Source organism: Coffea eugenioides, chromosome 7 (assembly GCF_003713205.1).
Source record: "Coffea eugenioides isolate CCC68of chromosome 7, Ceug_1.0, whole genome shotgun sequence".
Taxonomy (NCBI): Eukaryota; Viridiplantae; Streptophyta; class Magnoliopsida; order Gentianales; family Rubiaceae; genus Coffea; species Coffea eugenioides.
In genome coordinates this window covers 13,296,072-13,320,719 of record NC_040041.1, presented here as the reverse complement: position 1 = coordinate 13,320,719, position 24,648 = coordinate 13,296,072, and the positions used below count along the sequence as shown (strand labels likewise).

Here is a 24,648-nt window from a genome sequence, read left to right as displayed (position 1 = left end):
TATACAAATTAGAAATTCTTACCAAATACTTTGTGTTACATGATGATTCTCAACTCTTATAATGTTAAACCAACTTCTTTTATTCAACGTATTTAATTAGTTCTGTGGGAAATTGAATACGTTGTATAGTATTCGGAAATTCAATAATTTTTTGCCTACAAAAAGTTAATTGGTACAATCTGAACCATGATGAGAATACGTAGCAATATGAACTGTGTGTAGCACAAATTGAAAGAGTAACCTACATGTTAGCAACCTTGAGTTTCATATACATGGAGAATAATGCTGAACTCCGTCTTTATACGAAGAATTTTCGGGAGAATATAATTGAAGAGGTACACTAAAGAATCCAGTCAAAAATGGGATGAAAGTGGTGAATATAGGCCAAATATTGGAAATTTCTTCAAGAAATTTTAACAAGTAGAAGCTTAAGTCCAAGAACCACGAATGTGATTTGCAGCTGTTAGTAATCGATTACACACTAATTTTTATGCAAACGAATTATGTGAGTGGAAGAGTTTTTTTTTTTTTTTTTTTTATAAATATTTTCTAGCAGAAGAGAGGTGGGATTTAAGAAGCAGGGAAAGGAAAAGTGGAGAGCGAAAGAGTTCCAAAGAAGAAAATTATGTTCTTCATTAAGTATTTATATTTAGCTTCGTCATAGTTTAGAATACAATTTAAGCTACTATTCATTTACGTTGTTTAGCACATTATAGTTATTTATTTGAAAGATCAATTGTATTTAATTTTTTTTTTGTTTGTTATGTAAGTTACCATAATATTTTCAAATTCCTAAGCGTAAGGATAACGGATAACTGATGGGTCCTTTTTAGTCGTAGTCAATTACCATCAAACATCCACATTCTAAAGTTATATTCTCTATAAAGAAAATAGAGACAGAAAATAATTTACTTCTAACATGATGTGGCCTTTTTTTTTTTTTTTTTTTGCAATAATAGAAAATTCAACTTTGATCATGTATCATGTTCTGATTTGTTTACTTAGGTCAATTTGTTCTAGAACTGTGTTTGATTAACATTCTTTTTTACAGTCAAATGGCAACAATTCAAAAGATTAGACAGTATAAGATTTCCGGTGCCTAATTGATTTATAAAAGGTAAGATTTAAAATAATTAATTGATTTATGAAAATTTCAGTCAGATTGTTACCCAAATTGGGAATATTTTCCAATTTATTGAGGTTTTTTCTTCTATTAAAAAAAGTTAAAATTGCATTGCTAGGAAGGATCGAAGGAGGAAAAATTGAATACTGCCGTGAGGATTACAAACTTTTTTTGAAGTGACTTTATCCTCTCTCTCTCTCTCTCTCTTTTTTATGCCTCTTTGTCTTTTATTCTCTTTTTGATCACTTGTGGTGTATAATGGATTTAAGCCAAACGACCAACTATTGGATACAATTACCTCATTAGGTCCGCCAAAATGGGAATAACATTTCTTAGGAATTTTGCATAGTTTCAAATAGAATATGCCATAGATTTATTATTGGTAAACTTTCAAAGTTTGTATGATCCAAAGCATATCTACATTTACATCACCATTTCACTTGAGTTTGAAGTGAAACTTGTTGCTGAATATTAAAGAGGAAATTATTTCTATTTGGTTTTACCTAATTGAACAAACTTAAAATCAGGTTTAAGTTATTCACTTATCAAGCCAAACTCGAATAATACTCAAGTAGTTCTTTTTTTCTTTTTACATATTAAAATCAAGTCACACTCGAGTCGAGGTTGAAATTTTAATAAATATAATAAGCCGTTCTCGTTTCGTTTGATTAGTTGGTGAATCAAAATTTGAAAGAACTCTTACTAAGCATGCTTAATGCAAGTATCGAGTAGTTTAGTTTCTGTATCGCTAGGCTACCACAGAATTTGTTTCTTTAAGGGAAAAAAAAAAATTGTTCCTCTTATGGATTTGTTGTGGTTTCTCAGAGACTGAAAGAGGTTCATGTTGATGAAGATTGGCCGAGTGATATTGTGCAAATATAAGTATTCTATGGTTTTCCCACTAAAAGACAAAAAGATCAAACCAGTCAATAAACCATATTAAATTTCCAAACCACCCAAAATGGCAAACGAAAAATCTCCATAAGGGCCAATATCATTGAACCAATGTTTTGATTCTCAGCCCCAGAGGATAAATCTATCATATACGTCTGTGAAAAGGACGGATACATTATTTATATTCAAAGTTGATTCAAACTTCAAAGATTCATCAGCAATTGGAGTGCTTTTCTTGGTGCGACACTTTGACTGAATGATAAATATTGGAGCAAAGAAAAAATGGGTCCCCATCTTAATCATTCTATATTATTGGTTGCAATCTCTTCAATACTCTCACTAGGATAAGGCCCCTACTTTTGGTTTGGGGCCATCTTCTAGTGTTTGTATGCTGCAATAATCTTCTGATCCTTCCAACTAAGATCCCATACTCTACAGCTTTCCTCCTGTCTCTTAGCTTTAACCGTTCACTTTCACACCCCTCTTTGTTTGGATTGTGATTTTCCCTAAGTATAAATTTTAGCTTGTCATTTCAAACTTATCCCTTGTATCTAAACTGAAAATGCATTCAATTCTTGAGCCATTTTAGCAGGTTTGGAAGCATTTTTACAGTTGCATACTTGCCTAGTCGGAGTTGTGGACGTTGATGTTCCACATCGGATTTAGTCCTTCTAGAGGCCAGCTAGTCTTGAGGCATCATTGATTGGTACTCATCTTCATCATTTTATGTCTTATGAGAATTGTTCATAGCCTGAAGTTTTTTTGGTTCATAAAATTGTAGAACTGGTTTATCAATCCACGAAAGAAAGAGAGATGGCTATTCCACCTTTGTTCAAGTGTCCTATCAGTCTTGATTTGTTCACAGATCCAGTAACTCTTTGCACAGGACAAACTTATGATCGATCCAGCATAGAAAAATGGCTTGCTGCTGGAAATCTAACGTGTCCTGTCACAATGCAGAAGCTTGATGATCTTTCCATGGTTCCCAACCACACCCTTCGCCATCTGATCGACCAATGGCTTCAAGAGGATAGCCAATTTTGTCTTGATTACTGCGAAATGATCAATCACGTCGATTGCATTTCTGTACTCAAGCACAGACTTGATTCAGAGGATTCCACATTGGAAGAAAAGCTTGAAATAGTTGAAAAAGTTTACATATTATCTGAGGAGCTTCCTTTGCAGAATTCTTGCTTGATCCAACTAGACTTCTTTCCCTTACTGCTAGAAAAAATTTTCAGAAAGGTCAATGGTTCTTGTTCTGAAGATGATTTGAGGTTTTCCGAACGAGCATTGGCTTGTGCCTTGAAGTTGTTACCATTTAGCGATCTCACATCATTAAACATGCTTAAAGAAGAACCAGTCCTTGACTGCTTCCTTTCACTCTTCTACAGAGGCAATGTGAACATCAAGAGGTACTTGTGCCATATTGTTGAGGTAATTTCTTCATCCTTGGAAACACAACAGGTTTCTATTATGCTAGGAAAATCAACCAAGTTGCAGCAAGAACTTCTCAATCTTTTGGCTGAAACTTCTGAAGCTTCTGAAGCTGGAATCAAGGCCATTTCAGCACAATCTTGTTTGGAAACAACTAGAGAAAATTTGGTAAGAGAAGGTGCAGTTGAAAAGCTAATAGCATATATCCTGGAATCCGAAAAATATCAAAGGAAATTAGCCCCAACAGCAATAGCAACAATCGAAAGGCTCTTGGTGGTGGAGAGTGCCAAAGAAGTAGTCATCAGTAATCCTAGTTGTGTCAGAGCTCTAGTCAAGATGGTTTTCAGAGTATCAGATCATCAAGGAAGTGAGAGTGCTGTGAATTCATTATTAGCCTTGTGTTGTGATTCTAATCATGCCAGGGAAGAAGCAATCTCTGCAGGTGTCTTGACTCAGCTGCTTTTACTCCTTCAGAGCCAGTGTAGTGGGAGGACCAAGGCCAAGGCAAGAATGTTGCTCAAGTTGCTAAATTCCACTTGGGTTGAACAACCAAAAGAGGCTGCTAGCCCCTAGTTGGTGCCTCAGGTGGAAAAGTTCCAGAAGCTGTATTATACAATCTATTTGAGCCAAAAATGGTGAATTAGTTTAAGATGTACATTATTTGTCCAAATACACATTCCAAGAAAAAAAAAACAATAAAAAGAACCCAAGCAACCAAGCATGCCTTGTATTGGTTTATAGCTTGATGTCCAAGAGGGAATTCTTTGTCATTGATTCATGAGCATGTCAAATTCAACTTTTGTACCGACAATTGTATGAAAAGCTAACCGTCTTTTACGACTTAATCTGGTAAACTTTAGACTAATTTTAGAAATCATGCAACTTATTCTTGAATGGTCTTGCAAAGAATGTAAAAGATCTCAAAGTAGCGGGAAATGAATAAGTATAGGGAGCCCTCAGTTCCATCTTACCAAGTTTTAAGGTTTGGCCAGTGTCATGGGGTTGGGAGGTTATGGACCCTATGGGGCACAAACAACGAATGGTTTTTGCATTTAAAATTAGGCCGCGTTTATATATTATATTTGAACTGCACAATTTGCGCAGATTCAAGTATAGCGTTGACTATCTGGCCTAGCACGTACCAACGGTGTGTGCTGCTGAACAAGCTGCCTTGGAAGAGATAGAATTGGTAAGAAACCAATATATAGTAATATAGAATGGCAGTTTTGTATGGCTTCCAATCCATTCATGCCGTATTTGAAGCTGACTTTAACTCTGTACCCGACTATCATCTTTCAGGGACCAGGCCACCGAGGGTTGTCGGTCAGTGAGAATCGTTCCGAACAGTGTAATATTTTTTGAATAAGATGTAACTCTATGTAAACTACTTATAAAATTTTATAACAGACGTGTAATTATTACGCATGTTATCTACATGAACAGTAATAAAATATCGTGCCTATGTTGTAAGGATGTATAAGCAGTTCACTCAGAATTACTATAAAATATTCAAAAAATGTTACACCATTCAAGAATGACCCTGAATTGAGAAACTAATTTATACTTTCTTATATTTCACAATTAAGCATTAGTTGGCTACTAGAGGAGGGGTTAAGTCCCTCCCTCGACACGAGCCGGAGGGTCGAACCCCCATGACTCCTTTTCTTCTCTAGAATTTTCTGAAGCACGGTTAAAGATTTTAGCTCCTTACAAACCTCTCAATTGATTCAATAGGTCTATCCTTCTCTCCTATCCCTCAGTATAGGACCAATTGTAATAATATTGTATTCCAAAGAAAAAATCTAAATAAAACAATTAAGCATTGAAGTCAGATATATCTCTCGACTGCAAATATGCCTCTAAAATATAGAAGGTAGACGCAATTTACCAACTTGCTTCATGCTTGTATGAAAGTGCCGAAAAAGCTCCAATGGTTAGACTATCTATTGGACTACTAATTCTCCCTCTCTGGATTCACACTTCATTTATTAACGTAAGGTGTAATTTTTAAAGCAATCAAGTAGACCTGTTCATGTTGGAGGGCGACGCATCTTCAATTATCAAGGTCATTAATGATAAAGAAGAACTTCTATCTACCTTTCCAAGTTTTATCAAGCAAGTCGTGTTAGACGATATCCAGTTATCTTATTAATGAAGTTCTTTCTTTTCTCAATTTTTTTTTTTTAAAAAAAAGAAGATTGGGTATGTTAACATTTAAATTGAGGCTTCATTGTGGTAACCTAATTTTAGTGGCTTCTTATTCTGGGGATGATCCTACAGGAAATCTTCTGAAATTTTCTATCTCATAATAAGAAAGAAAAAGAAAAGGGAAAATCCCCCCCTGGAAGTAGCAGAAAGCTCAACTTAAGGGTAGTACGAAATAATCATCTTAATAGCACAAATGTTGAGATGAATGAGAGAAAGTTGTAAACAATATTTATAGCAGATGTTATCCTAAATCTAATCAATGAAAAAAAAAGAAAAAAAGAAACCATAAACAAGCCATTTGTCAAATGTTGAGCCAAAAGAGTTCCCAAAAAAAATTCCAGTTTGCACAGCAATAACAAGTTATACAATGTGGAAGCCAACTTGTGATATCATTGCTTAGATCAAGTTTTATACAAGTAATAGTGGCTAATAACTGAAGGGATCAAAATAGGTGTTAGAAGTTTTAGGAGAAACAAGGATTAGCAACAGCTACTTGAGGAAGTGTCAGATTCCAGTGGCTTTTCTTTGAATATGTTCTTTTTCACACCCTTGCAGCCCTCAGCTAAGAGGCTTTCAGTATCCAGAATCTGTTAAGAAACATAGTTCATTAGGAGTATAATAAAAATGAAAGAAATTGAATCCATCAACAAATGGGAGAAGTAATTGCAGCCCAAGGATTGAATAGCAGCAAAACTTGTTTGAAAAAAATCTGTTGATAAGGTCTACAAAACAAATTTGTTGATTCAGATTTGACTAACCTTCAAGATAAGCTCTTCGAAACAAAGCTGCACATTGAGTTGAGTTTTTGCACTGCATTCGATGAAAAGGGTTCCATATTCCTTAGCAAAATCTATTCCTTCCTTTTTGGTTACCGAACGTTCACCCTCCTGGAAGAATCAGAGAATTAGTGCCTGATATCTCTGCTCAAATGTGAAGAAGACTTCGTACTGGAATTGAGATCACAGAAAACTTCAAGAGTTTCAAAAACAAACAATGATAAGTGAAGAAGAATAAGAGTAGAAAAAAAGCAGCAAAAGGCGCATAATGTATGCAAAATGCAGCTTGAATCCAACCAAAACTGGGGGAGAGATGCCTTCAGGAAACAAAGAAGTCCAGAAGCAACACATCTTGGAGGAATTTTGAACATGAACAATGAAAAAGCTTCACATATCACTTGACCAAAATTTCATGTTTCAGAAATGGAGTGTATGCCATATGATTTGACAAGTCATGTAATGAATCAAATGAAAATCATCAAACAGAAGCACTAGACCCTCTTATGTAGTAGGACTATAGTCTACAATCAAACAAGAAATGAGGCCTATAATTGCATATACACAAGGAAAAACAGAATACGAAAAGTAAAGCATGAGATGTTTCGACTAATATAGCATGAAGGATACTTTTTCAGGTTCAGCGTCTTAGTTGGAGACAATGCACAAAATCTGTTAAGAAGTGATTTTACGCCCACTGGCAAAAGATTCAAGAGTAGGGAAGGACAAAAGTCCAACAGAAGATGAGACAAGGGCAAAAATCAATTCTATTAGCACCTTGTTCGTATTTACGAGTCTGTCAAGAAATCAGGACAAGTCCACAAACATGTAAATTCTTTTTGGTTATGTGCATATGTACGTGTATATTGGATGGAGGGCTATGGCAGGAAGAAAGGCAGCACATGATAATAAAATTTTAGCTACTGAAGGATTTGTGTTACACCATTAGAAGAAAAGAAAAAGATCATTCTCTTGGGCTGATTTATGTAAGAATTAGTTGACAAGACTATAAATGCTTCAAAATCTGAACTTTTAGATACTCATACCTGCTACTATTATCTGAATCTGAACCGAAGGAAATATTAAATTGGAGGTTGATTCTTTGAAATTCCCATGGCTATCTCTTATGTTTCTGGCACATTCATCTTATTTCACCGAAATGTTTTACAAAATCTTATTTCAACACAAGTGGTGTTATCCTTACAGTTCTTCAAATCAATTCCTGGATAGATGAACAAATTACCTTGTCAACTTTGTTTCCAACAAGCATCTTGATGCAATCTGGATTCGTTAAGTGAAGGTCAATCTCCTTGGCCCAAACTTCAGAAAGGTTGGTGAATGTTTCCCGTCTTGTTACATCATAAACTGTGTCACAACAAGATCAACAAAGTAGTAAAGTTCTATGGATGATGCATGTAAACAGGATCATCTTGAAGTTTGAATTGGAGAAATAGGTGTGCTTCGCCGAAACCTTGTGTCATGCTAATAACATTGATCAATGAAAATGTAAATGAAATACCCATGATAATCCCTTGTGCTCCTCTGTAGTATGAGGTTGTTAATGTTCTGAACCTTTCCTGACCAGCTGCACATTAAATCAACAAACATCATAACAAGTTTTGGAGGAAAGGTCCAACCTGCTATCGATACAAGAATCGGTTATTCTCAGTCAGTCGGCTATTGTTTCTTACACCAGAATCCCTACATGAATCTATGTGGCTTTTATAGGATAGTTGGATCAAATACCAGATAGGAATAAAACTATTGAGACTCATTAGTACTTGGACTTTCACACTCAGGACTAAAGAATACTGGGAAGACATATATATTAGAACTGCCACTAATTTCCAAAATCTTTTAAATAACATGCTAATTCATTCTCTTTCTCACCCTCTTGCCATTATCCATTTCAAGTGATTTTCTCATGTGAGCCACCATGCTAAAAGAAGGCCTCCTGCAACTAGAAGAGCTATTGCTAAATTATCTTTGTTCTATACAACAGAGAACAGTCACTGACAACAAAAGAATTCCAGTAAAGACTCGATTGCCATTTTAAATTTGCTGCTGCAGCATTCCACTCCTTGGTAAAAAACACTCTTCCAAAGCTTCCTTTGCCCTTCCCAATCAAAAGTGTTAAATCTTTGCTAAGACCTCATCAACAATGAAAAGAACTCCAACCATTTTTTCCCCTAGAACTATGACATTGATCAAAGGCATCCCCCATACTGACGTATGTTCGAACACATAAATGCCTGTGGAAAGTATATCTAACAAGAGATATCACCAAAAGTTATATAATCTACAGAAGATAGCAAGTGAGCATCCAAAACTTCCAGAATGTAAACTTGAAAAGTTCCATCAGTTCAACAAGTTCCAGGCTCATCAAGTAAAGTAGTCCAGAACATAAAAGGATGGTTATATAATTAACATGTTGTATTAATTCTTCAGCAGCTAGACAGCATCAAGATCAACATTTTGATCAATCAAAATCTCATGTAGAAAGCAAAAGCAGTAGATACAAAATTACTGAAACTGGACATTATACTACACCAAGCATGAATAAACAGCAGACTTGGCATCACAATGTGTTTCTTACCTGTGTCCCAAATTGCAAGCTTAAGCTTTTTCCCCCCAATGTTTACATATTTTACCTTGAAATCAACACCTATAACGTACAGAAATCGCATTAATTAATTTGAATGCAATTGGAAAGTCAAGAATACAACCACATTTACCTTTCTTGTTTATTATTGTTATGGTGCTATGCGAAGTTGACCACTTACATCAATCAGAATGCAAAATCCATTTTTGAAGAGAATCGTAAAACTATCTAAAAAATTGAAAATTGAAAAACTGAACCATGCTTTTGCAAATAGAAATAACAAATTGGATACTCAGATCAAATAGTTTCATTCACATTTTCTCGCAATTTTTCTCATAGCAAAACAAATTTCAACCAACAAGAAGTTTCCATCATCAACCCAGAGTTTAAGGCTTTTCAAAGGGGAAACAAGGTTCATAGATTTCGAACATTCGGCCCTGATTTTTGAAATTTTTTCTTGTATACCCGACAAAATTTTCAAATTCCAAACAGAACCCGCAATTTTCTTAGCTCTAAACAGTCAAGACTTCATCAAATCAAGAATAGATCACACGAAAACAAAAGAAAAAAAAATTAACGTAAAGATATATATACCAATTGTTGGAGAAAGCTGTTCAAAAGCGTCAGAGGCAAAACTGACAAGAAGGGTGCTTTTCCCAACGCCAGAGTCTCCAATTAAGAGTAATTTGAACAAGTAATCAAACTCCGGTCGATTCGAGGATGTCATTTCAGAATCCATCCCATTCATTCATCAGGTGTGAATGCTTGATTCGGTTAAAAAGTAAGGGAAATTGATCAATAAATTGCATTCATTCTCTTGTTAACGTAAAACTGCGCCATGCATGTATGCATTCCAGTACTACATATACATACAACTATACACGAATAAAATTGTAGGTGAAAATATTTTTCTTTCAAGTTAATCTTATAGATACTATATTTATATATTACGATTAGATATATGATACATATACAAAATTTAGATTTTAAATTCAAATTAAAATTAGTTGTAATACATTTAATTAACGATGATAGTGTATTCATTGTTTATGTATAAAAAGTTAATAATTTTCTTTTATATTAAAAAAGTTTTTTGAGTAAATATAGTAAATACCCCTGTGCTTACTTTTTTTTTTTTTGTCAAGTACCCCTGCGCTTACTAATTAGTATCACATTCACTCTTTTTATGTCGTGTGTGCCACCTATAGTTATTAACCATGGTTTCGACAATAACTCGGTAGGTTGACGTGACTAGTTATCGATCAGCAAGTGGTTGAACCAATAAATTAATAACTTGTTAGTTTTCAAATAAAATTTACTGTTTTCGTCCGATTTTTCAGCAAGGAAGAGCCCAATTACCATCATGTTTTTTTGTCAATCATGAATAATGCCTCGTGACTTTATAAGAATGAAACATTATTATTCCGGAAAAAACAAAATATTATCACGTTATTAGCATAGTCCTTGGCATTAGCATAGGCATGTGGAGTTTTGTAAATTCGTAGTGAATAATAAATACTTTTTTTGTTGTTTTATCTCACACCCTTCCTCATTCCCTTTCCACTTCTCCTGTAAGGCCCAAAATTTGAATCTTGAATTTGGATGCGAGAAGAGATTTAAGAGCCTTTTCTTGATAATTGGATCAATTGCAATAGTTAATCAATAAATACTTTGTTCTCAGCATAAATCAATATTTTTGAACTCGAACCGTTAAATGAAACGAATAAATTTTCGGTTCAAATCAGTTCAACCGTTTCAATATGGTTCAAATATTTTTCTTTTTTTTTTGTTCTTTCATTTATTATGTAAATTAGAGGACTTTAAAATTAGAAAAGAGAGTGAGAGAAATTTAGTTTGAGCTATAATTTTGACCAATTCAATTGATTTTTCAAATTTATTAATGAATCGGATTAACATTATGGCCAATTTACGATTCGACCGGTCTCACCGTCCGTTCGATTTTCGATTTTCGATTTTCGAAACACTGACGCAATTCATTACAAATTTACAATCAAGTAAGTCCACGAAAAAGGCTATTAATAACACGAGACTTCCCCCGTGAAGAGCGGCTCCCTCATTTGACCTTTACCGCAAAAGCACCGTTTTGTCCCCATTATTATTTCGGTCACACATTTCTCCCTTCATCATTTCGGTTCCCGTGTAGCCTCCACCACATTGAATCCTAACAATTATCAAGTAGAATTGCTCCACGTCAACCAAAAAAAAATCTGGGCTCTCCATCGCTTTATGCTTTTCGTTAATTTGTTCCAAACATCATACTTCGGAAAATACTAGATCCCTCCTCCGAGTAGGCTCCGACACCAAACAATCAGGATCACGCTTTTCACGTACTTTCCGAGATTATCTTATCACGCCAACCCTAGTAAACCCATGCGCGCACTAAGCTAAACGGGGCATCCGCTAACCTTTGAACTCCCCTTTTCACCAACAAAGTCCAGAACCACACAACACATATAAAGACACACATTAGGTTGGAATTAGTAAATGAGTCCAGCTAAAAAAAAAGGATAAATCTTTTTTACACCGACAGTGTGTACACTGTCAGTTTTGAATGACTAATAATTATATAAAATTTGAATTTAAAATTTAACTTTTATATATATATATCGTGAATCTGACAGTAATAATGTATACACTGTCAACGTATTACCAAAAAAAAAGAAGATATTTGTGAACGATAGACATAAATATGGAGAGATCTAAAATTAAAGTGACGTGCCATCTTTTAATTTATTTATGTCGCTCAGATGTCGCTTAGCAGATGAGTTGTGAGTTGTTATACTGCTCTATGGCACAGGATAAAATGTGATCCCACGTTTAGTTCTAAGTGAAATATTTGCATTTTTCCCTAAAGTTTACTCAATTCAGAGATATAGGTGATAATGTTTAAAACATAGAAAAATTCTACAATTTCTTTGGGGTATCATACACATAATTGTAATCCAATAAATTCTTATCACATCATTTAATAATTTAAACTCGTAAAATCATCTAATGACTAATATCTCTTTCTACACATGCACCTTTTATATTTTCTAACTTATCCAAGAGCATAGCATAGAAAACATGACCTAGTAAATTTGGATTCAAGAAAGAATTTTGAATCTACACGCGTGAAAATAAGATATAAAATGCGTATATCCAATTTGAAGTAGATTATTTGGCTAACTATCATGATAGGATAAAGAAAATTTATAAATAACCAAAAAGAATGGGAAAGGAACTCAAAAACTCGAAAGTTAAAAGGTTAGATGTGGAGATTTCATATTACTTTCCTTTTCAAACATTAGAAGCATCATATTTCAACGGCGCCACATATATATGTTTCTCTTTTCGGTGGAGGATCCAACCAATGGTGGCCAATGTTATTGATTTCTGTCATGCACACATTCTATTCCCGTGGCTTTCAAATCAAATGAGCATAATACAAATGGGCTATCAAATTCAAAGGTATGCCCTCTCTTTTTCTTTTTGTAATTTGTTCTTCGGACAGGTCAAATCTCTCTCTATTACAATATTGTTTTGAACACGGACAAGTCGATGAACCAGATGAGCTTCTAATCTACGGTTAAACCGTTCCGGTCAAATAGCAGCCGCTTTAGACATCAAATCTTTTTATTTTATACTAATGTTTTAAAACTCAAACTGGTTGATGAATCAGATTAGCTTCTAGTTATATAACTAGGATAATAAAAGAAAACAATTAGCGGCAATCGGTTCAATCATTTGATTTTTATTGGTTTTTTCCGGTTAACCAAAATTTGATTGGGTTTGATTGATGCAGTTTTCCGAGTTTAATATAGAACTAGAAAGATGCTATACCGGATTTTACAATTCAACCAGTTGAACCAGACAACCCGATTTGACTTGGCAAATCACTTATCTGTACACAACACACGAGCCTATTAGAGAGAAAGACAACATGTGAATACGCCAAATGTAATGACATGTATTTTGATTGTATTTGAAATTCCCGAATTTTAAATTTTTAAATCTCTTCTACCAAATGATGAATTAAAAAAATCTGAATTTTTATCTTTGAGAAATTAAAATCTGAATTAAAATCTCTTCTACCAAATCGTATTTAAACTTTGAGAAATTTTGGCAAAAAAAGAAAGAAAGTAGAGAACAAATATGCATACGAGTAAATTTTTTTCTCTACACCCTAAGAACACTAAAAAAAAACACGAAATCATCCAAGCTATAAATTTAACATCTAGGCATCTACCTCTGAATCCATACAGTTTGGCCGAAAGTATTTATCCTTCTGCCAAAATATTGAAATAGTGACACCTTTTAAAGGCTACATAATGGAAGAAACTATATCTCAATTTTTATTTTTTAATTTATTTTAAATTAATTTTATATACACTAATATTGTATATATTGACACGATTGAATGTATGATGTAAATATAAAATTTTAAAAATAAATTTTAATTAATAATCTTATATCTAACAATAATAGTATATATACAAATAGAAACGTGAATAGCAATGTAATCCTCTATTTTTATGACAAGTATTTGAATAATTGCACTACAGTATGAAGTCTAGGTTGCCCTGTCTTTCTTCCACCGTTCTGATTTCTATACATAACTACTAAAAAAAATGACATCTATTCCTCTCTGTTCATGAAAGCAGGAAGGAAAACTCACACACATAATCGCACAGACACACCTCAAAACCCGCCCGCGCACACACACACACACACACCATATCTGCTATCTATGTTGCTGCAGAACTTCTGATCGGCACTCAACTATATCAAGAACAACTATCCAGAAAAAAAAAACCATTATATTTTTTCAATTTTCACCTTTCAGAAATCTCCCCACCTTTTTCCACACATGTTCGTGCGTTTGTGCATGATTTTTCATGCAACGTATAGAAATTCCAGAAGTAGATATTAACAGAGATGATATCAGAAGGTGATCAAAACTCAATTTTCAATACAATAAAGGCCAGTTTTACAAGGCCTTCATGGGCAATTCTATTGCTTATCTTCGCAGTTTTGACCCTTTTCACCCTTCAGATCACCAACAAATCAGTTTTTCCGATCCCACCATTATTTCCGGCGACAATCGAAAACTCGGGCACGGGCTCGGGCTTTGGGGGCCCGAAGAGTTGTTCTGGGTTCTTCACGGAGGTGCCGCCGAGAAAGGTGGTGAAATCCATTGTGGAGTTTGGTGGAGTCGGCGATGGAACAACGTCAAATACGGCGGCGTTTAGGGCGGCTATGGCGTATATGGAAAGTTTCACAGACACAGGTGGGGCCCAGTTGAATGTCCCCAGAGGACGGTGGCTTACTGGGAATTTTAATCTCACCAGTAATTTAACGTTATTTCTTGAAGAAGGTGCAGTAATTTTGGGATCAGAGGTAAAAATTTAATGCTTGGTTAATTTATTGGCTTTTCATTTCTGTTTAAGGTTTTTTAGACTAATTGTTCATTAATTTTTGAGAAATTTGAAATATGGATTGTGGATACTAATTTGACAAAGTTGTAGAATTAGTAAAATTATTTAATCAATTTCTTGTGGCAGGGGTTTGATGGGGTTTCTTGTAGTTGGAGTTGGATTGTTGATATCTTGTCTAATCTGCTGATTGAGAAATGCTGAAAAGATCACATAGCATTCAACACTTTCTTGTTATCTATTTAAAATAATAATATTTTCCTATTATTTTCCAAATAAATAATCTTGGTTTTGTTTTGTTCCAGTTGGAGACATAGATAGCACACAACTCCCTTAAGTAGTTTGTTACTAATATTTTTCCTATTCTTTGGACAATAACTTTTTTTTTTTTTTTTTTGTTTTGGAAGAATGACATCTGTTTATTAGTAAACTGGGGCTTATATAAGAGATTAATTTATCAATTAATTATGTAATTTCTCTTCTTTTTTACAATAGGATCCAGAGGACTGGCCTATTATTGAGCCACTGCCTTCTTATGGAAGAGGAAGAGAAAGGCTTGGAGGAAGGCACATAAGCCTCATCCATGGCAACAACCTAACAAATGTTGTCATTACAGGTAACCACTCTAATCAAGATGCCACTACTTATTTTAATCAAGGGACAAAATCAAAATCTTTTTTTTTAATTGCTTTATTAAATTGGAATAGTCAATACTTGTTTTATGTGCCCTTCAACCAGCTTGATCCGCTGTAGACAACTGGTTTCAAAATAATTAAAACAAAGAATCTTGTTCAACACTAATATTTTTTTTATTTGGGCCCTTCTTTCACTACCTTTTTTTTTTTTTTTTTTTTTGTCGTAACGGTACTTGTCTAAACTACTTCTACTCCTAGGGGGTGGGGGAGGGGGGAATCTACTCTATGGGAAGGCCCAACTGAGTCGGGAGAACCTGACGGGGACTGAACCACCATCAGACCAGACGGGTGCACCACACACCCGTATGAATTTAAAACAAATCTTCTATTGAGGCACATTGATGGAAGGCAAGGTTTGAACCCTTGACCTCCCACTCCACAATTAATGTGGTGACCAACTCCTATAGAGGGAGTTGGTTTCTTTCACTACTGTTTGATTATTGAGTTTTGTAATGATATGGGATCCGTTTGGATAGTATAATTTGAGAAAAGAAATTTGTAAATATTATCTTGCGTGCATCATGAACGCTAATATTCACGTTTATCACATCACAAAAATTAAGGGCTTACTTAATGCCGGTGTTGACCGCAAAAGAAATCATTTACTTTCTGAATTGTGTCTAAAAATGTGAGGGACACGCAATGTAGATGTTGATAGTAAGGAGCAGGTAAAGAAAGAGTGTTGACTAAAGAGGCCTAATCATACCAACTAATTGAAGTTTAAGAAGGGAGCATGTGAAACCTTAACACGTTTTGAGGAGGACAATATTTGAACAGAAGAAATACTAGAAATGTCAATTTCAATTTTATGTGGGATCAGAAGAAAGAAAAACAGGGTTTTGAATTTGAGATAGAAGAAGATGTTTCTAACCTGTACCACAATTTACTGCTGATCATATGTACATTTAAGAAACTGCTTCATGTGACTGAAGCATTCTGCTGCTTCTGCATGTGAACTGACAATTTCAGCATCCTCAACTTCCATCTTTCACGGGCAAAGACTTGTCTAGGCTGGTTCTGTTTCTTTCTTTCTTTTTTTTTTAAAAAAAATTTTAATTGATGGGATTTATTTATTATGTTCTTTTTTTTTTTGGTTTCTTTGGCTGTTTGGCTACTGATTAAGAGAATCTTTTTCCTCCAATATGATAAGCTTGATTTGAGTCTAATTTTGTACATTTTAGAAGAAAAAGCCAAATGGTTTTGGAGGTGGTAATATTTGCTTGTGGTCCATAGGTAGCACATAGAGAATATTGATTAGTGCTCAGAAATCAAGGGCGTCTTTTGTATATTGCCAACCTTCTAGAGAAAAGATGTGCAGTTCTTGATTCCTTTATAAGATATTATTTATGGAAATTCTAGTATTTTTATAAGGGTAACTTCGTAGTAACATGAAAATTGGGGTCATGATGGCCTCTCTAAACTTCTTTCACATTTTTTCTACAATTATAATGACTCGTTATATTCTACAACATGTAATCTAATTCCACTACCATCCAAATATTTCTGGCAATTTCGTTTCAAATTACCCTTTCATTTCAAATTATTAGAATAGTGAATTTTTTGTCCTTTTTTTTCTCAATTTTTTGCCTAGATAATTGTTAGAAGAATGAGAGAAATTACTATAAGGTTGGCATAATTAAAAAAGTGGAGGAGAGATGTTTTTCTAGAACAGACATTTTTTAGAATAGAAATTGTTTGATTGATTTTGAATTTTTTTTTTGCTTAAATAGTTATTAGAATAGCAAGGATAATTTAATATATGATTGGCGTAGGAGGGCTCAATAAGTGCCAAAAGATTTGTTAAAATAGCCATTTTACTTTCACAATTTTAGATTTTCTCTTCCATATTTTTTGCCAAAAAATTAATAAGGCAGTGAGGATATTTTTGTCAACTCATAAACTGTGACAGTAATTAGTAGTCCCATCTTAGTGACAGGGAAAGAAAGCGATACTCCTAAAACTTTAGAGGTGATAAGTGACATTAGCAAAAAAAAAACTCAAGAGAGGTTTCCAAACTATCCCTCCGGTAAACTTACACTGGGTAAGCCGAATTCCTATGAAATCCAAGGAAAATCGGTACAATTTTTGAAGACTGTGCTCATGAATTTCTGTCATCTAAGCTTCATTTAGGTGTAATTTTTTTTTTTTTCAATACAATAGCATCCTACACTATGGGAAGAGGAGGGCCTGAAGAGGTTCTAGGATAATTCGGAGGGGACTGAACTATCACCAGATCAAACGGATGCACTACGCACTCATCTGAATTTTTAAGCAAAGCCACATTTAATTGTGACAAATTGATAGAAGGCAAGGTTTGAACCCTTACCACCCATTCCATCAAGTCTTAATGCATTGGTGGTGACCACCAACCAAAGGCGAGTGGTTTTCATTTAGGTGTAGACTTTCCAGATTTAGTGACTATCCTGTTTAAGCATTCCTGATCTGATGGTGACATCTGACAACTGCTCAAATTGTTTTCTTTGCTAGTACTTTAACTGATTACCCTTTTTTCCACCTTTCTTTTGTCACAACTGATGAAATCTTTTTCTCTTTTCAATCATGTCCACCACTTTGTAGGTCAGAATGGTACAATTGATGGGCAAGGGAAGATGTGGTGGGATCTTTGGTGGAATAGGACTTTGGAACATACCAGGGGCCACCTTGTTGAGCTCATTAACTCTCACAATATTCTAATTTCCAACCTCACTTTTCGAAATTCTCCATTTTGGACCATCCATCCAGTTTATTGCAGGTGCAGTTTGTTGTTATATTTCAGCCCTTAACCTTTTTTTTTCTTTGTAACTTTGTAAAAGAAGAAAGAGCATAAACTATTTGTCAAGAAAAAGATGCAGATCTATAAGATAATAACCTATAGCCAGAATAGTACAAATCTTATTGTCTTGATTATTGCATGACAAATTCTTGCTTCTGTCATCATATACAATTGATCAAATCAGTAGCTTCAATTTGGTCCACATACCTAAATAACCAACTTTATTGTCTGTCATCATCTTATGTAGCACAAAAATCAAATCCTCACACTTTCAGTTGCTGTTTTGTATTTCTTGCAGTAATGTATTAATAAAAAACATGACAATATTAGCTCCACTCAAAGCCCCAAACACAGACGGAATAGACCCAGGTACAAATTTTATTTCCTTATTCAGTGGCCATCCCAATTTTGTTCCCCTCCCATGGGCTTATACCTGTTTTGATAAAGTGTGTTTAATTTCCAGATATTGGATCTGTTTGTTTGAACCTGTTTCCTAAGAACATGTATTTGGAAAACTTAAAAACACATTTTTCAACCATCCTTTTAACTATAAAAATGCTAGAGTAATTTTTTTTTGTCAAAACACTACATATTAGTATGGCACATATATTTTCTGAAAACATTGTCAAACACTACATAGTAGTGTGGTACATAAATTTTACGAAAACACCTACCAAAAGCAACCACAAAAAAGAAAAAACCAAAGAAGACCAACTTTCTCAACTGTGTAGAGTCAGTCAACCCTCATAATTATAAGCACATTTTAGCGTAATGACTCATAAAGGCATGAACAAAAAGCCAAGACATATAGTTTACCTGGTTTCCCCTGATCACTAGGTCATGCCATGCAGTCTATGAGGGTTTTTGAACAGCTTAACCATTCTAATAACTTCTTAGGCAAAGTCGGTCTATTCGATTGCACTTACCTATCTAGAGAATGTAAAATTTTGATGCATTTGGTTTAATCACTTAGAGCTATGGCTTTATAAGTTGAAGCTTCTAGATATTAATGGATTATCTATTTTAATGTAGAACTCTAAAGAGACTTGCCTTTGCATTTTCTAATGCAGATTCAAGCATGAATGTGTGCATTGAGGATTGTTACATTGAGAGTGGAGATGACCTTGTTGCAGTCAAGAGCGGTTGGGACCAATATGGCATCACCATGGCTCGTCCAAGCTCGAACATCATCATTAGAAGAGTTTCAGGTACAACTCCAACATGTTCTGGGGTTGGAATTGGAAGTGAAATGTCTGGTGGAATTTCAAATGTTATTGTGGAGGATTTGCACGTCCGAGATTCTGCAGCTGGTATTCGGATTAAGACTGATAAGGGAAGAGGGGGATATATCGAAAATATCACCATAAATAACATTAAAATGGAAAGAGTGAAAATACCCTTGAGATTTAGTAGAGGTGCCAATGACCATCCTGATGAAGGATGGGATCCTAAAGCTCTTCCACAGGTTAAAGGCATTGTTGTGAGTAATGTGGTTAGTTTGGATACTAAAAAGGCTCCTTTATTAGAGGGCATTGAGGGTTCTCCTGTTGAGGGCATTTGCATGAAAAATATAAGTATAGTTGGCTTAGCTCCATCAATGGCATGGAGCTGTGAATTTGTTTCAGGTTATAGTTATGATGTTTGGCCAAAGCCATGTCAACAGTTGCAAAAGAATGACTCTATACCTTGGTGTTCATGCACTTGAGTTTTTGTGAGCGTTACAATATTTGGACTTTGTCCTACACTGACAGTGCAATATTTACATCACGAACGGGTCTCAGGCTTGGATGTCATTTGTACACATGGCTGGCACAAACCTATACGGGTTGGTGTAACAGAGATTATACGCTATCAGTATATAAAAGATTACACCTGCTCTTATTGGCACTGGATGGCAAAGTATCTTTAGGATGCAAGAACAAGGGTAATTCACAATTGATGATTATATTTGGCATGGCGAAAGCAAACACGAACAACGGTTGGCCTAATAACGTGGCCTTGGCTGATTGATATCCCAAGCAGGCTAGCAAAATGAAGCCTGATATTTTGTTGGAATTCACCAGGCTGCTTCTGGCGATTTTTGTTATTAGGTCGCCTGTGATCGAATGTAGGTGGCTTGCCGGATTTGTTCATTCATGGTTGGTAAATTTTTCAGCAAGGTGGAAAGAACAACTTTCTTTTCTTTTCCCTGATTTAGACATGGCAAGTTTCTATGCAACTGTTGTAGAGAAAGGCAAACTAGGAACATTGTACAGAGAGGGAGGGTTCAAAACAACCAATGACTTATATAGTGCAATATTTTGGTACTGCTTAGGGCACCTACTCGAAAATTTTGATTCATACAAGCTACTGGACAAACTTGAAATAGCAAAATCACGAGTTAACAATATTTTGTGAAGTTTTGCCTTGTTTAATTTTATCTTTTTTGGTTTTGCTTTTTACCTTATTACTCTTAGAAGGTACAAAAATTAGTTGGATCTCTTGCACATCTTTTTCAAGTCATAGAGTTAGAGAGCCATTATTCAAAGGCATGTTTTTGAATTTGATATACAATTTGCCTGTTCATGTTCAATACATTAACTGAAATTAAGAATATCAATTGGGTTTAGGTTTGGCTCGAGCTACGCCCCCAACCGTCTACCATTCTTTAGCTTTGTCATATGATACTTTCACATATAATGCTCCTGTTGTAAAAGTACTTAAATTTTCGTCAACTATGATAGCTTTTTCTATATATCAAGTCCAATTACGTGTATTTGGTCTTTAGGATGAAATGGTATATTTGATTACTTTAAAAAAATTTCTAGGTTCTTTAGTACCAACAGAAAATTAAGTGTGAAGACTAAAAGCATATTGAGCTTGAGTGGCTCCAACTCGGTCCAAAGCCTGATTAATTGTGTGAGCCAAGAATGGTCCTTTAATGTGAGCTTGGGCATTTCAAATTTTGTCCAAACATATGAAATTTAGAATGGGCTGGCCTCGTGCTTATTCAAAAACTCGTTTACAAAAAAACCCAATTTACACTACTGACCACATGTTGGCACTCAAAGGCTACAATGACCGAAAAAAGTAGGCACGGGGCACAAGTTGCTTACCTCTTACCAATTTTTTTTTTTCGACAACAATAACATTTTATAATCTAATCTATCCTATTCTATAGGAAGGAGGAATCTAAAGAAACTGTGTAAGCGATTAGCAAGTATATAGATCTGATTACACTGAAGGCGTGCTCTAACACCTCTTTTGTATTTTTTTTTCACTACAGGTAGGGTTCGAACTCCCGATCTACAATTCAAAGAGAGATTTATTCCCTTTTTGAGCTCACCTCTCACCAATTGATATAGAAAAAATATAAAATACGGTTACCACAGAAGAAAGATGTTTTATGTTCTAACCATCTCCTATTTTTCCTTTCTTCCGTAAATAAAGTTAATCTTAGAATCCATTAGGGATCATACAATTCATTTCAGAATATGGTGTTGATATTTCGCTTAGTATAGCAATGCTGATTAATATATCATTTAAAATGCCGATATATTAAAGCATAACTAACCTCCCTAATTCAGATTTTGTTTAACATATTTCACCCCTATTTAAAAAAAGGTAAGCTTGAAAAACATTTAAGCAAAGAGAAATTTATTTTCATTCTACAATTCCCTTTAGTTGTCCCTCTTGTTATTTTATAGCCAGAATTTTACGTTAGGGATAATAAAAGGTTAGCAAACGAAGAAAAAAAAAGTGTGGGGATCGTAAGAATAATGGAATGAAATATGGCAACAACAACCATCATGCATATTGCTTTTACAATAACAATGCTTATTTATGCTGCCAAATTTGGATATAGTGGGAGTTGGGATTAAAAAGATTTGAAAAATTGAAGAGCAAATTTTGAAAGTACAAAAGCTACAAGTAGAGTTTCTTCAAACTTAGGAAGTAATGCAATCTCCCAACATCTTTCAACTTAAAGAACAAAATTGTAGCTCTAATTACAACGCCACATTCAGAATTTTAAGAGCCAAAAACCGAAAAAAAAAAATCAAAACAAGCTCTAATGTCAAAATCTATGTTACTCCAATTCCTCGTTTGACCCCAGCGTACTCGTGTCTACGTGATACTATGTAAACTAATACTGGTATGGTGAAGGAGGAGGAGAGATGGGAAGCAATGTGGAAAATGTTAAGACTTTTAGAAAGAAAAAAGAAGATGACTAGGTGAAAAAGAACGTAAAATATAGACCAAAATGGAGAAGTGATCCACGAGGAGAAAAGATAATCTAATCAGATTAGAGAGGTCAATTGGAGGAAAGACAAGGAATGATTGAATATAAGATAGGCATAAAGGTTACACCGTTACACTTAATTTGCAATAAGGATATTGATTAAATTCCAAACTATGCTACTAAATATAATCTCTTTTATAATTGGTATATAACTTTTATTCTTTTCGACGGTGATCTATCTAAAATTTTAAATTTCCCTTAAATACATGAAATCTCAAAACTTCCCTAAAGAAAAAATCTCTATTCGTTAATGACAATCCTTGTATATAAGTTGTATACTTGCTAAAAAAATGTGAATTGTATCTACGTATCAGTATCTGACTCTTTAGAAGTATTCCCATATCCTAATTTTGAATTTTTGACAAACTAGACATTTAAACACATATCTATATCTGCCTCTCTTTCTCGAGTTCAAGTGACATAGAATGAAGGTAATTTGGTGAACATATGAACCAATTAATCTGGTAGATAGACCAGTATCCAAAATTTGCACCTTCAAAGGCTCCTAAATTGGCACCAAATTATTTATTTTCGTTAATACTACGGCCAAAATTTTCTATTCCCAAAAAACGGAGAATCAACCTGCCAAACTCTATGGTGAGAAATAGTTTCTTAAAACAAGCCTAAAGCACTGAGGATTGGATGCCTTGTGATGTTTGACCTTAGGTTCCATCTTGATAGTAAGAGTTGTAAGTTCAATACTTCTAAGCGTGATATTGTCAGAAACCTCAGGGAGGTTTCTAAAATAATCCCTTTTGGTTTTGCTTTGTAGGTCAAGCTCTAGTTGTTTGTGAAGCTGCATGCACATCACCAACTCCTAAACCAGTTTATTTTTCCTCTTTTCTTTTTGGTTTCATATTTTCTATCTCCTCCCTGTATATTCTCAACCCTTTTTGGAATCTTAAGCCTTTTCTTTCTTGGATAGGTAGTCTTGGTAAGAATACTCGAAACAACTTATTTTGGTTTAGAAAACCTTAAGTAACATGCCAACATAATCCCACAATTCTGACACTAAACTTTGAAGTAAAAGTTGTAATTACTTGAGTTTAAACAGGGCACTATCCTAATACATTTTCTTCAAAGACCATATGATTGGTCTAATGGTCTTTAATCTAAGTTACTGAAGTTATGAAAACTAGGGTTTGGTACATTAAGTAGCACTATACAGAGGCACAGCTTAAAGGGTGAAGATTTCACATTAATCAAAAAGTCAATTTATATTACAATGAAAACATAAATTATACACAAATCAAAATGTGAAAACTCCCAACTATCTTTAGATCAACAATTAAAACTCTGAGACAAACAAATCAGACTTAACAATTGAAGCTACAACTAAATTCTGTTAATAGCCCCAAACACTATGTAACAAATCACTAAGTACTCCTTTCTTGTACATTAATACCTGTACGTTTGCATATAGGGCAAAGATTTTTCTTGAGAAACCATTTTTTAATGCAGTCAGCGTGGTATTCATGTCCGCAATCAAGGGTTGCAACTGTCTCCTGATTCTCATATTCGCATTGGCAAACTATGCAAATTTCATGTTCTTCCTGACAATCTTGATTTGCAGGTGATTGATATTTTTTCGTTTTAAGGTGCTCTGAGATGGTTTCTTCTGACAAATTACGGCTCTGATTAATACCTTGGAAAAATTGTTGTAATGCAGCGATTAAATCGTTTACTGACTCCCAAGGGAAGCCGCCATGATTCCCACCAGCATTGCTATCCAAATGATCTCTTCCAGAATCCTGTGTTTTACGGGCAAAGTCATTCAAAAATTTCACTAGAAAATCAAGATTTTGGAGGGGGAAAAAGGAAAAGCTCAAAAAACATACTAGACTTTTAGGAAAGAAATTTACCACTTGTTGTCGAAAACGATTGTAATAGATGATATATATTGATAGATTAGATTCCTGAAACTGGTTCCTGGGCTGGTGGTTCTCCCTCTGATCCTCGTCCTCCCGACTCGGCCATTGGACGTTTTCCAGTACCATGTTTTCCTGTTCATTCTCAGGCTCCTCCTCAAGAGGCAACTCGAGGCCAGAACGTGGTGCCATGTTTTCCTGTTGCTCCTGAACGTCATTGACCGGAGGCGGAAGGTTCAGGTCAAAATCTAGTACCATGTTTTCCTGTTGAACCTCGTTCTCCTCCCAAGAGAAGTCCATATCAAAATCTGATATGCTGTTTTCCCTGAATCCCAGTTGATCATCTTCAAGCTCATCCTCCTGATGAGCCGGTTCGACGTTTAAATCAAAGTCTGGCATGGTGTTTTCGTGTTCAACATCATCTTCATCATCATAGTCACCATCATCATCATGCTGATCAGGTGCCCGTGCCACTATATAAATCATGCTGAGGACTCCGCTAGTCTGAGGATTTGATGAAGGGCTATAGTGTTGGGGCAAATTATTATTGCTTTCTTCCAT

The 24,648-nt window shown here is 34.8% G+C and overlaps 4 protein-coding genes across 4 annotated transcripts; 2 read left to right on the top strand and 2 right to left on the bottom strand.

The window, feature by feature from the left end:
* The first annotated feature begins 272 nt into the window (after positions 1-272).
* LOC113776956 (U-box domain-containing protein 26-like) lies at positions 273-4,220 on the top strand. The gene is made up of 2 exons (XM_027322008.1): positions 273-335; positions 2,768-4,220. The coding sequence occupies exons 1-2, from the start codon at positions 273-275 to the stop codon at positions 4,025-4,027; spliced, it is 1,323 nt and encodes a 440-aa protein (XP_027177809.1). The 3' UTR covers positions 4,028-4,220.
* Positions 4,221-6,032: 1,812 nt separating this feature from the next.
* On the bottom strand, positions 6,033-9,776 carry LOC113778785 (ras-related protein RABC1-like). Its single transcript, XM_027324281.1, has 6 exons — positions 9,632-9,776; positions 9,032-9,100; positions 7,955-8,020; positions 7,679-7,800; positions 6,421-6,549; positions 6,033-6,249 (listed from the first exon to the last, which is right to left on the bottom strand). The coding sequence occupies exons 1-6, from the start codon at positions 9,774-9,776 to the stop codon at positions 6,142-6,144; spliced, it is 639 nt and encodes a 212-aa protein (XP_027180082.1). The 3' UTR covers positions 6,033-6,141.
* A 4,199-nt stretch (positions 9,777-13,975) lies between these two features.
* LOC113776955 (probable polygalacturonase) lies at positions 13,976-20,244 on the top strand. The gene is made up of 5 exons (XM_027322007.1): positions 13,976-14,437; positions 14,968-15,088; positions 17,745-17,919; positions 18,239-18,309; positions 19,011-20,244. Exons 1-5 carry the CDS (start codon positions 13,976-13,978, stop codon positions 19,643-19,645), a joined length of 1,464 nt encoding a protein of 487 aa, XP_027177808.1. The 3' UTR covers positions 19,646-20,244.
* Positions 20,245-23,507: 3,263 nt separating this feature from the next.
* On the bottom strand, positions 23,508-24,648 carry LOC113776954 (E3 ubiquitin ligase BIG BROTHER-related-like). The gene is made up of 3 exons (XM_027322006.1): positions 24,082-24,648; positions 23,625-23,970; positions 23,508-23,515 (listed from the first exon to the last, which is right to left on the bottom strand). Exons 1-3 carry the CDS (start codon positions 24,646-24,648, stop codon positions 23,508-23,510), a joined length of 921 nt encoding a protein of 306 aa, XP_027177807.1.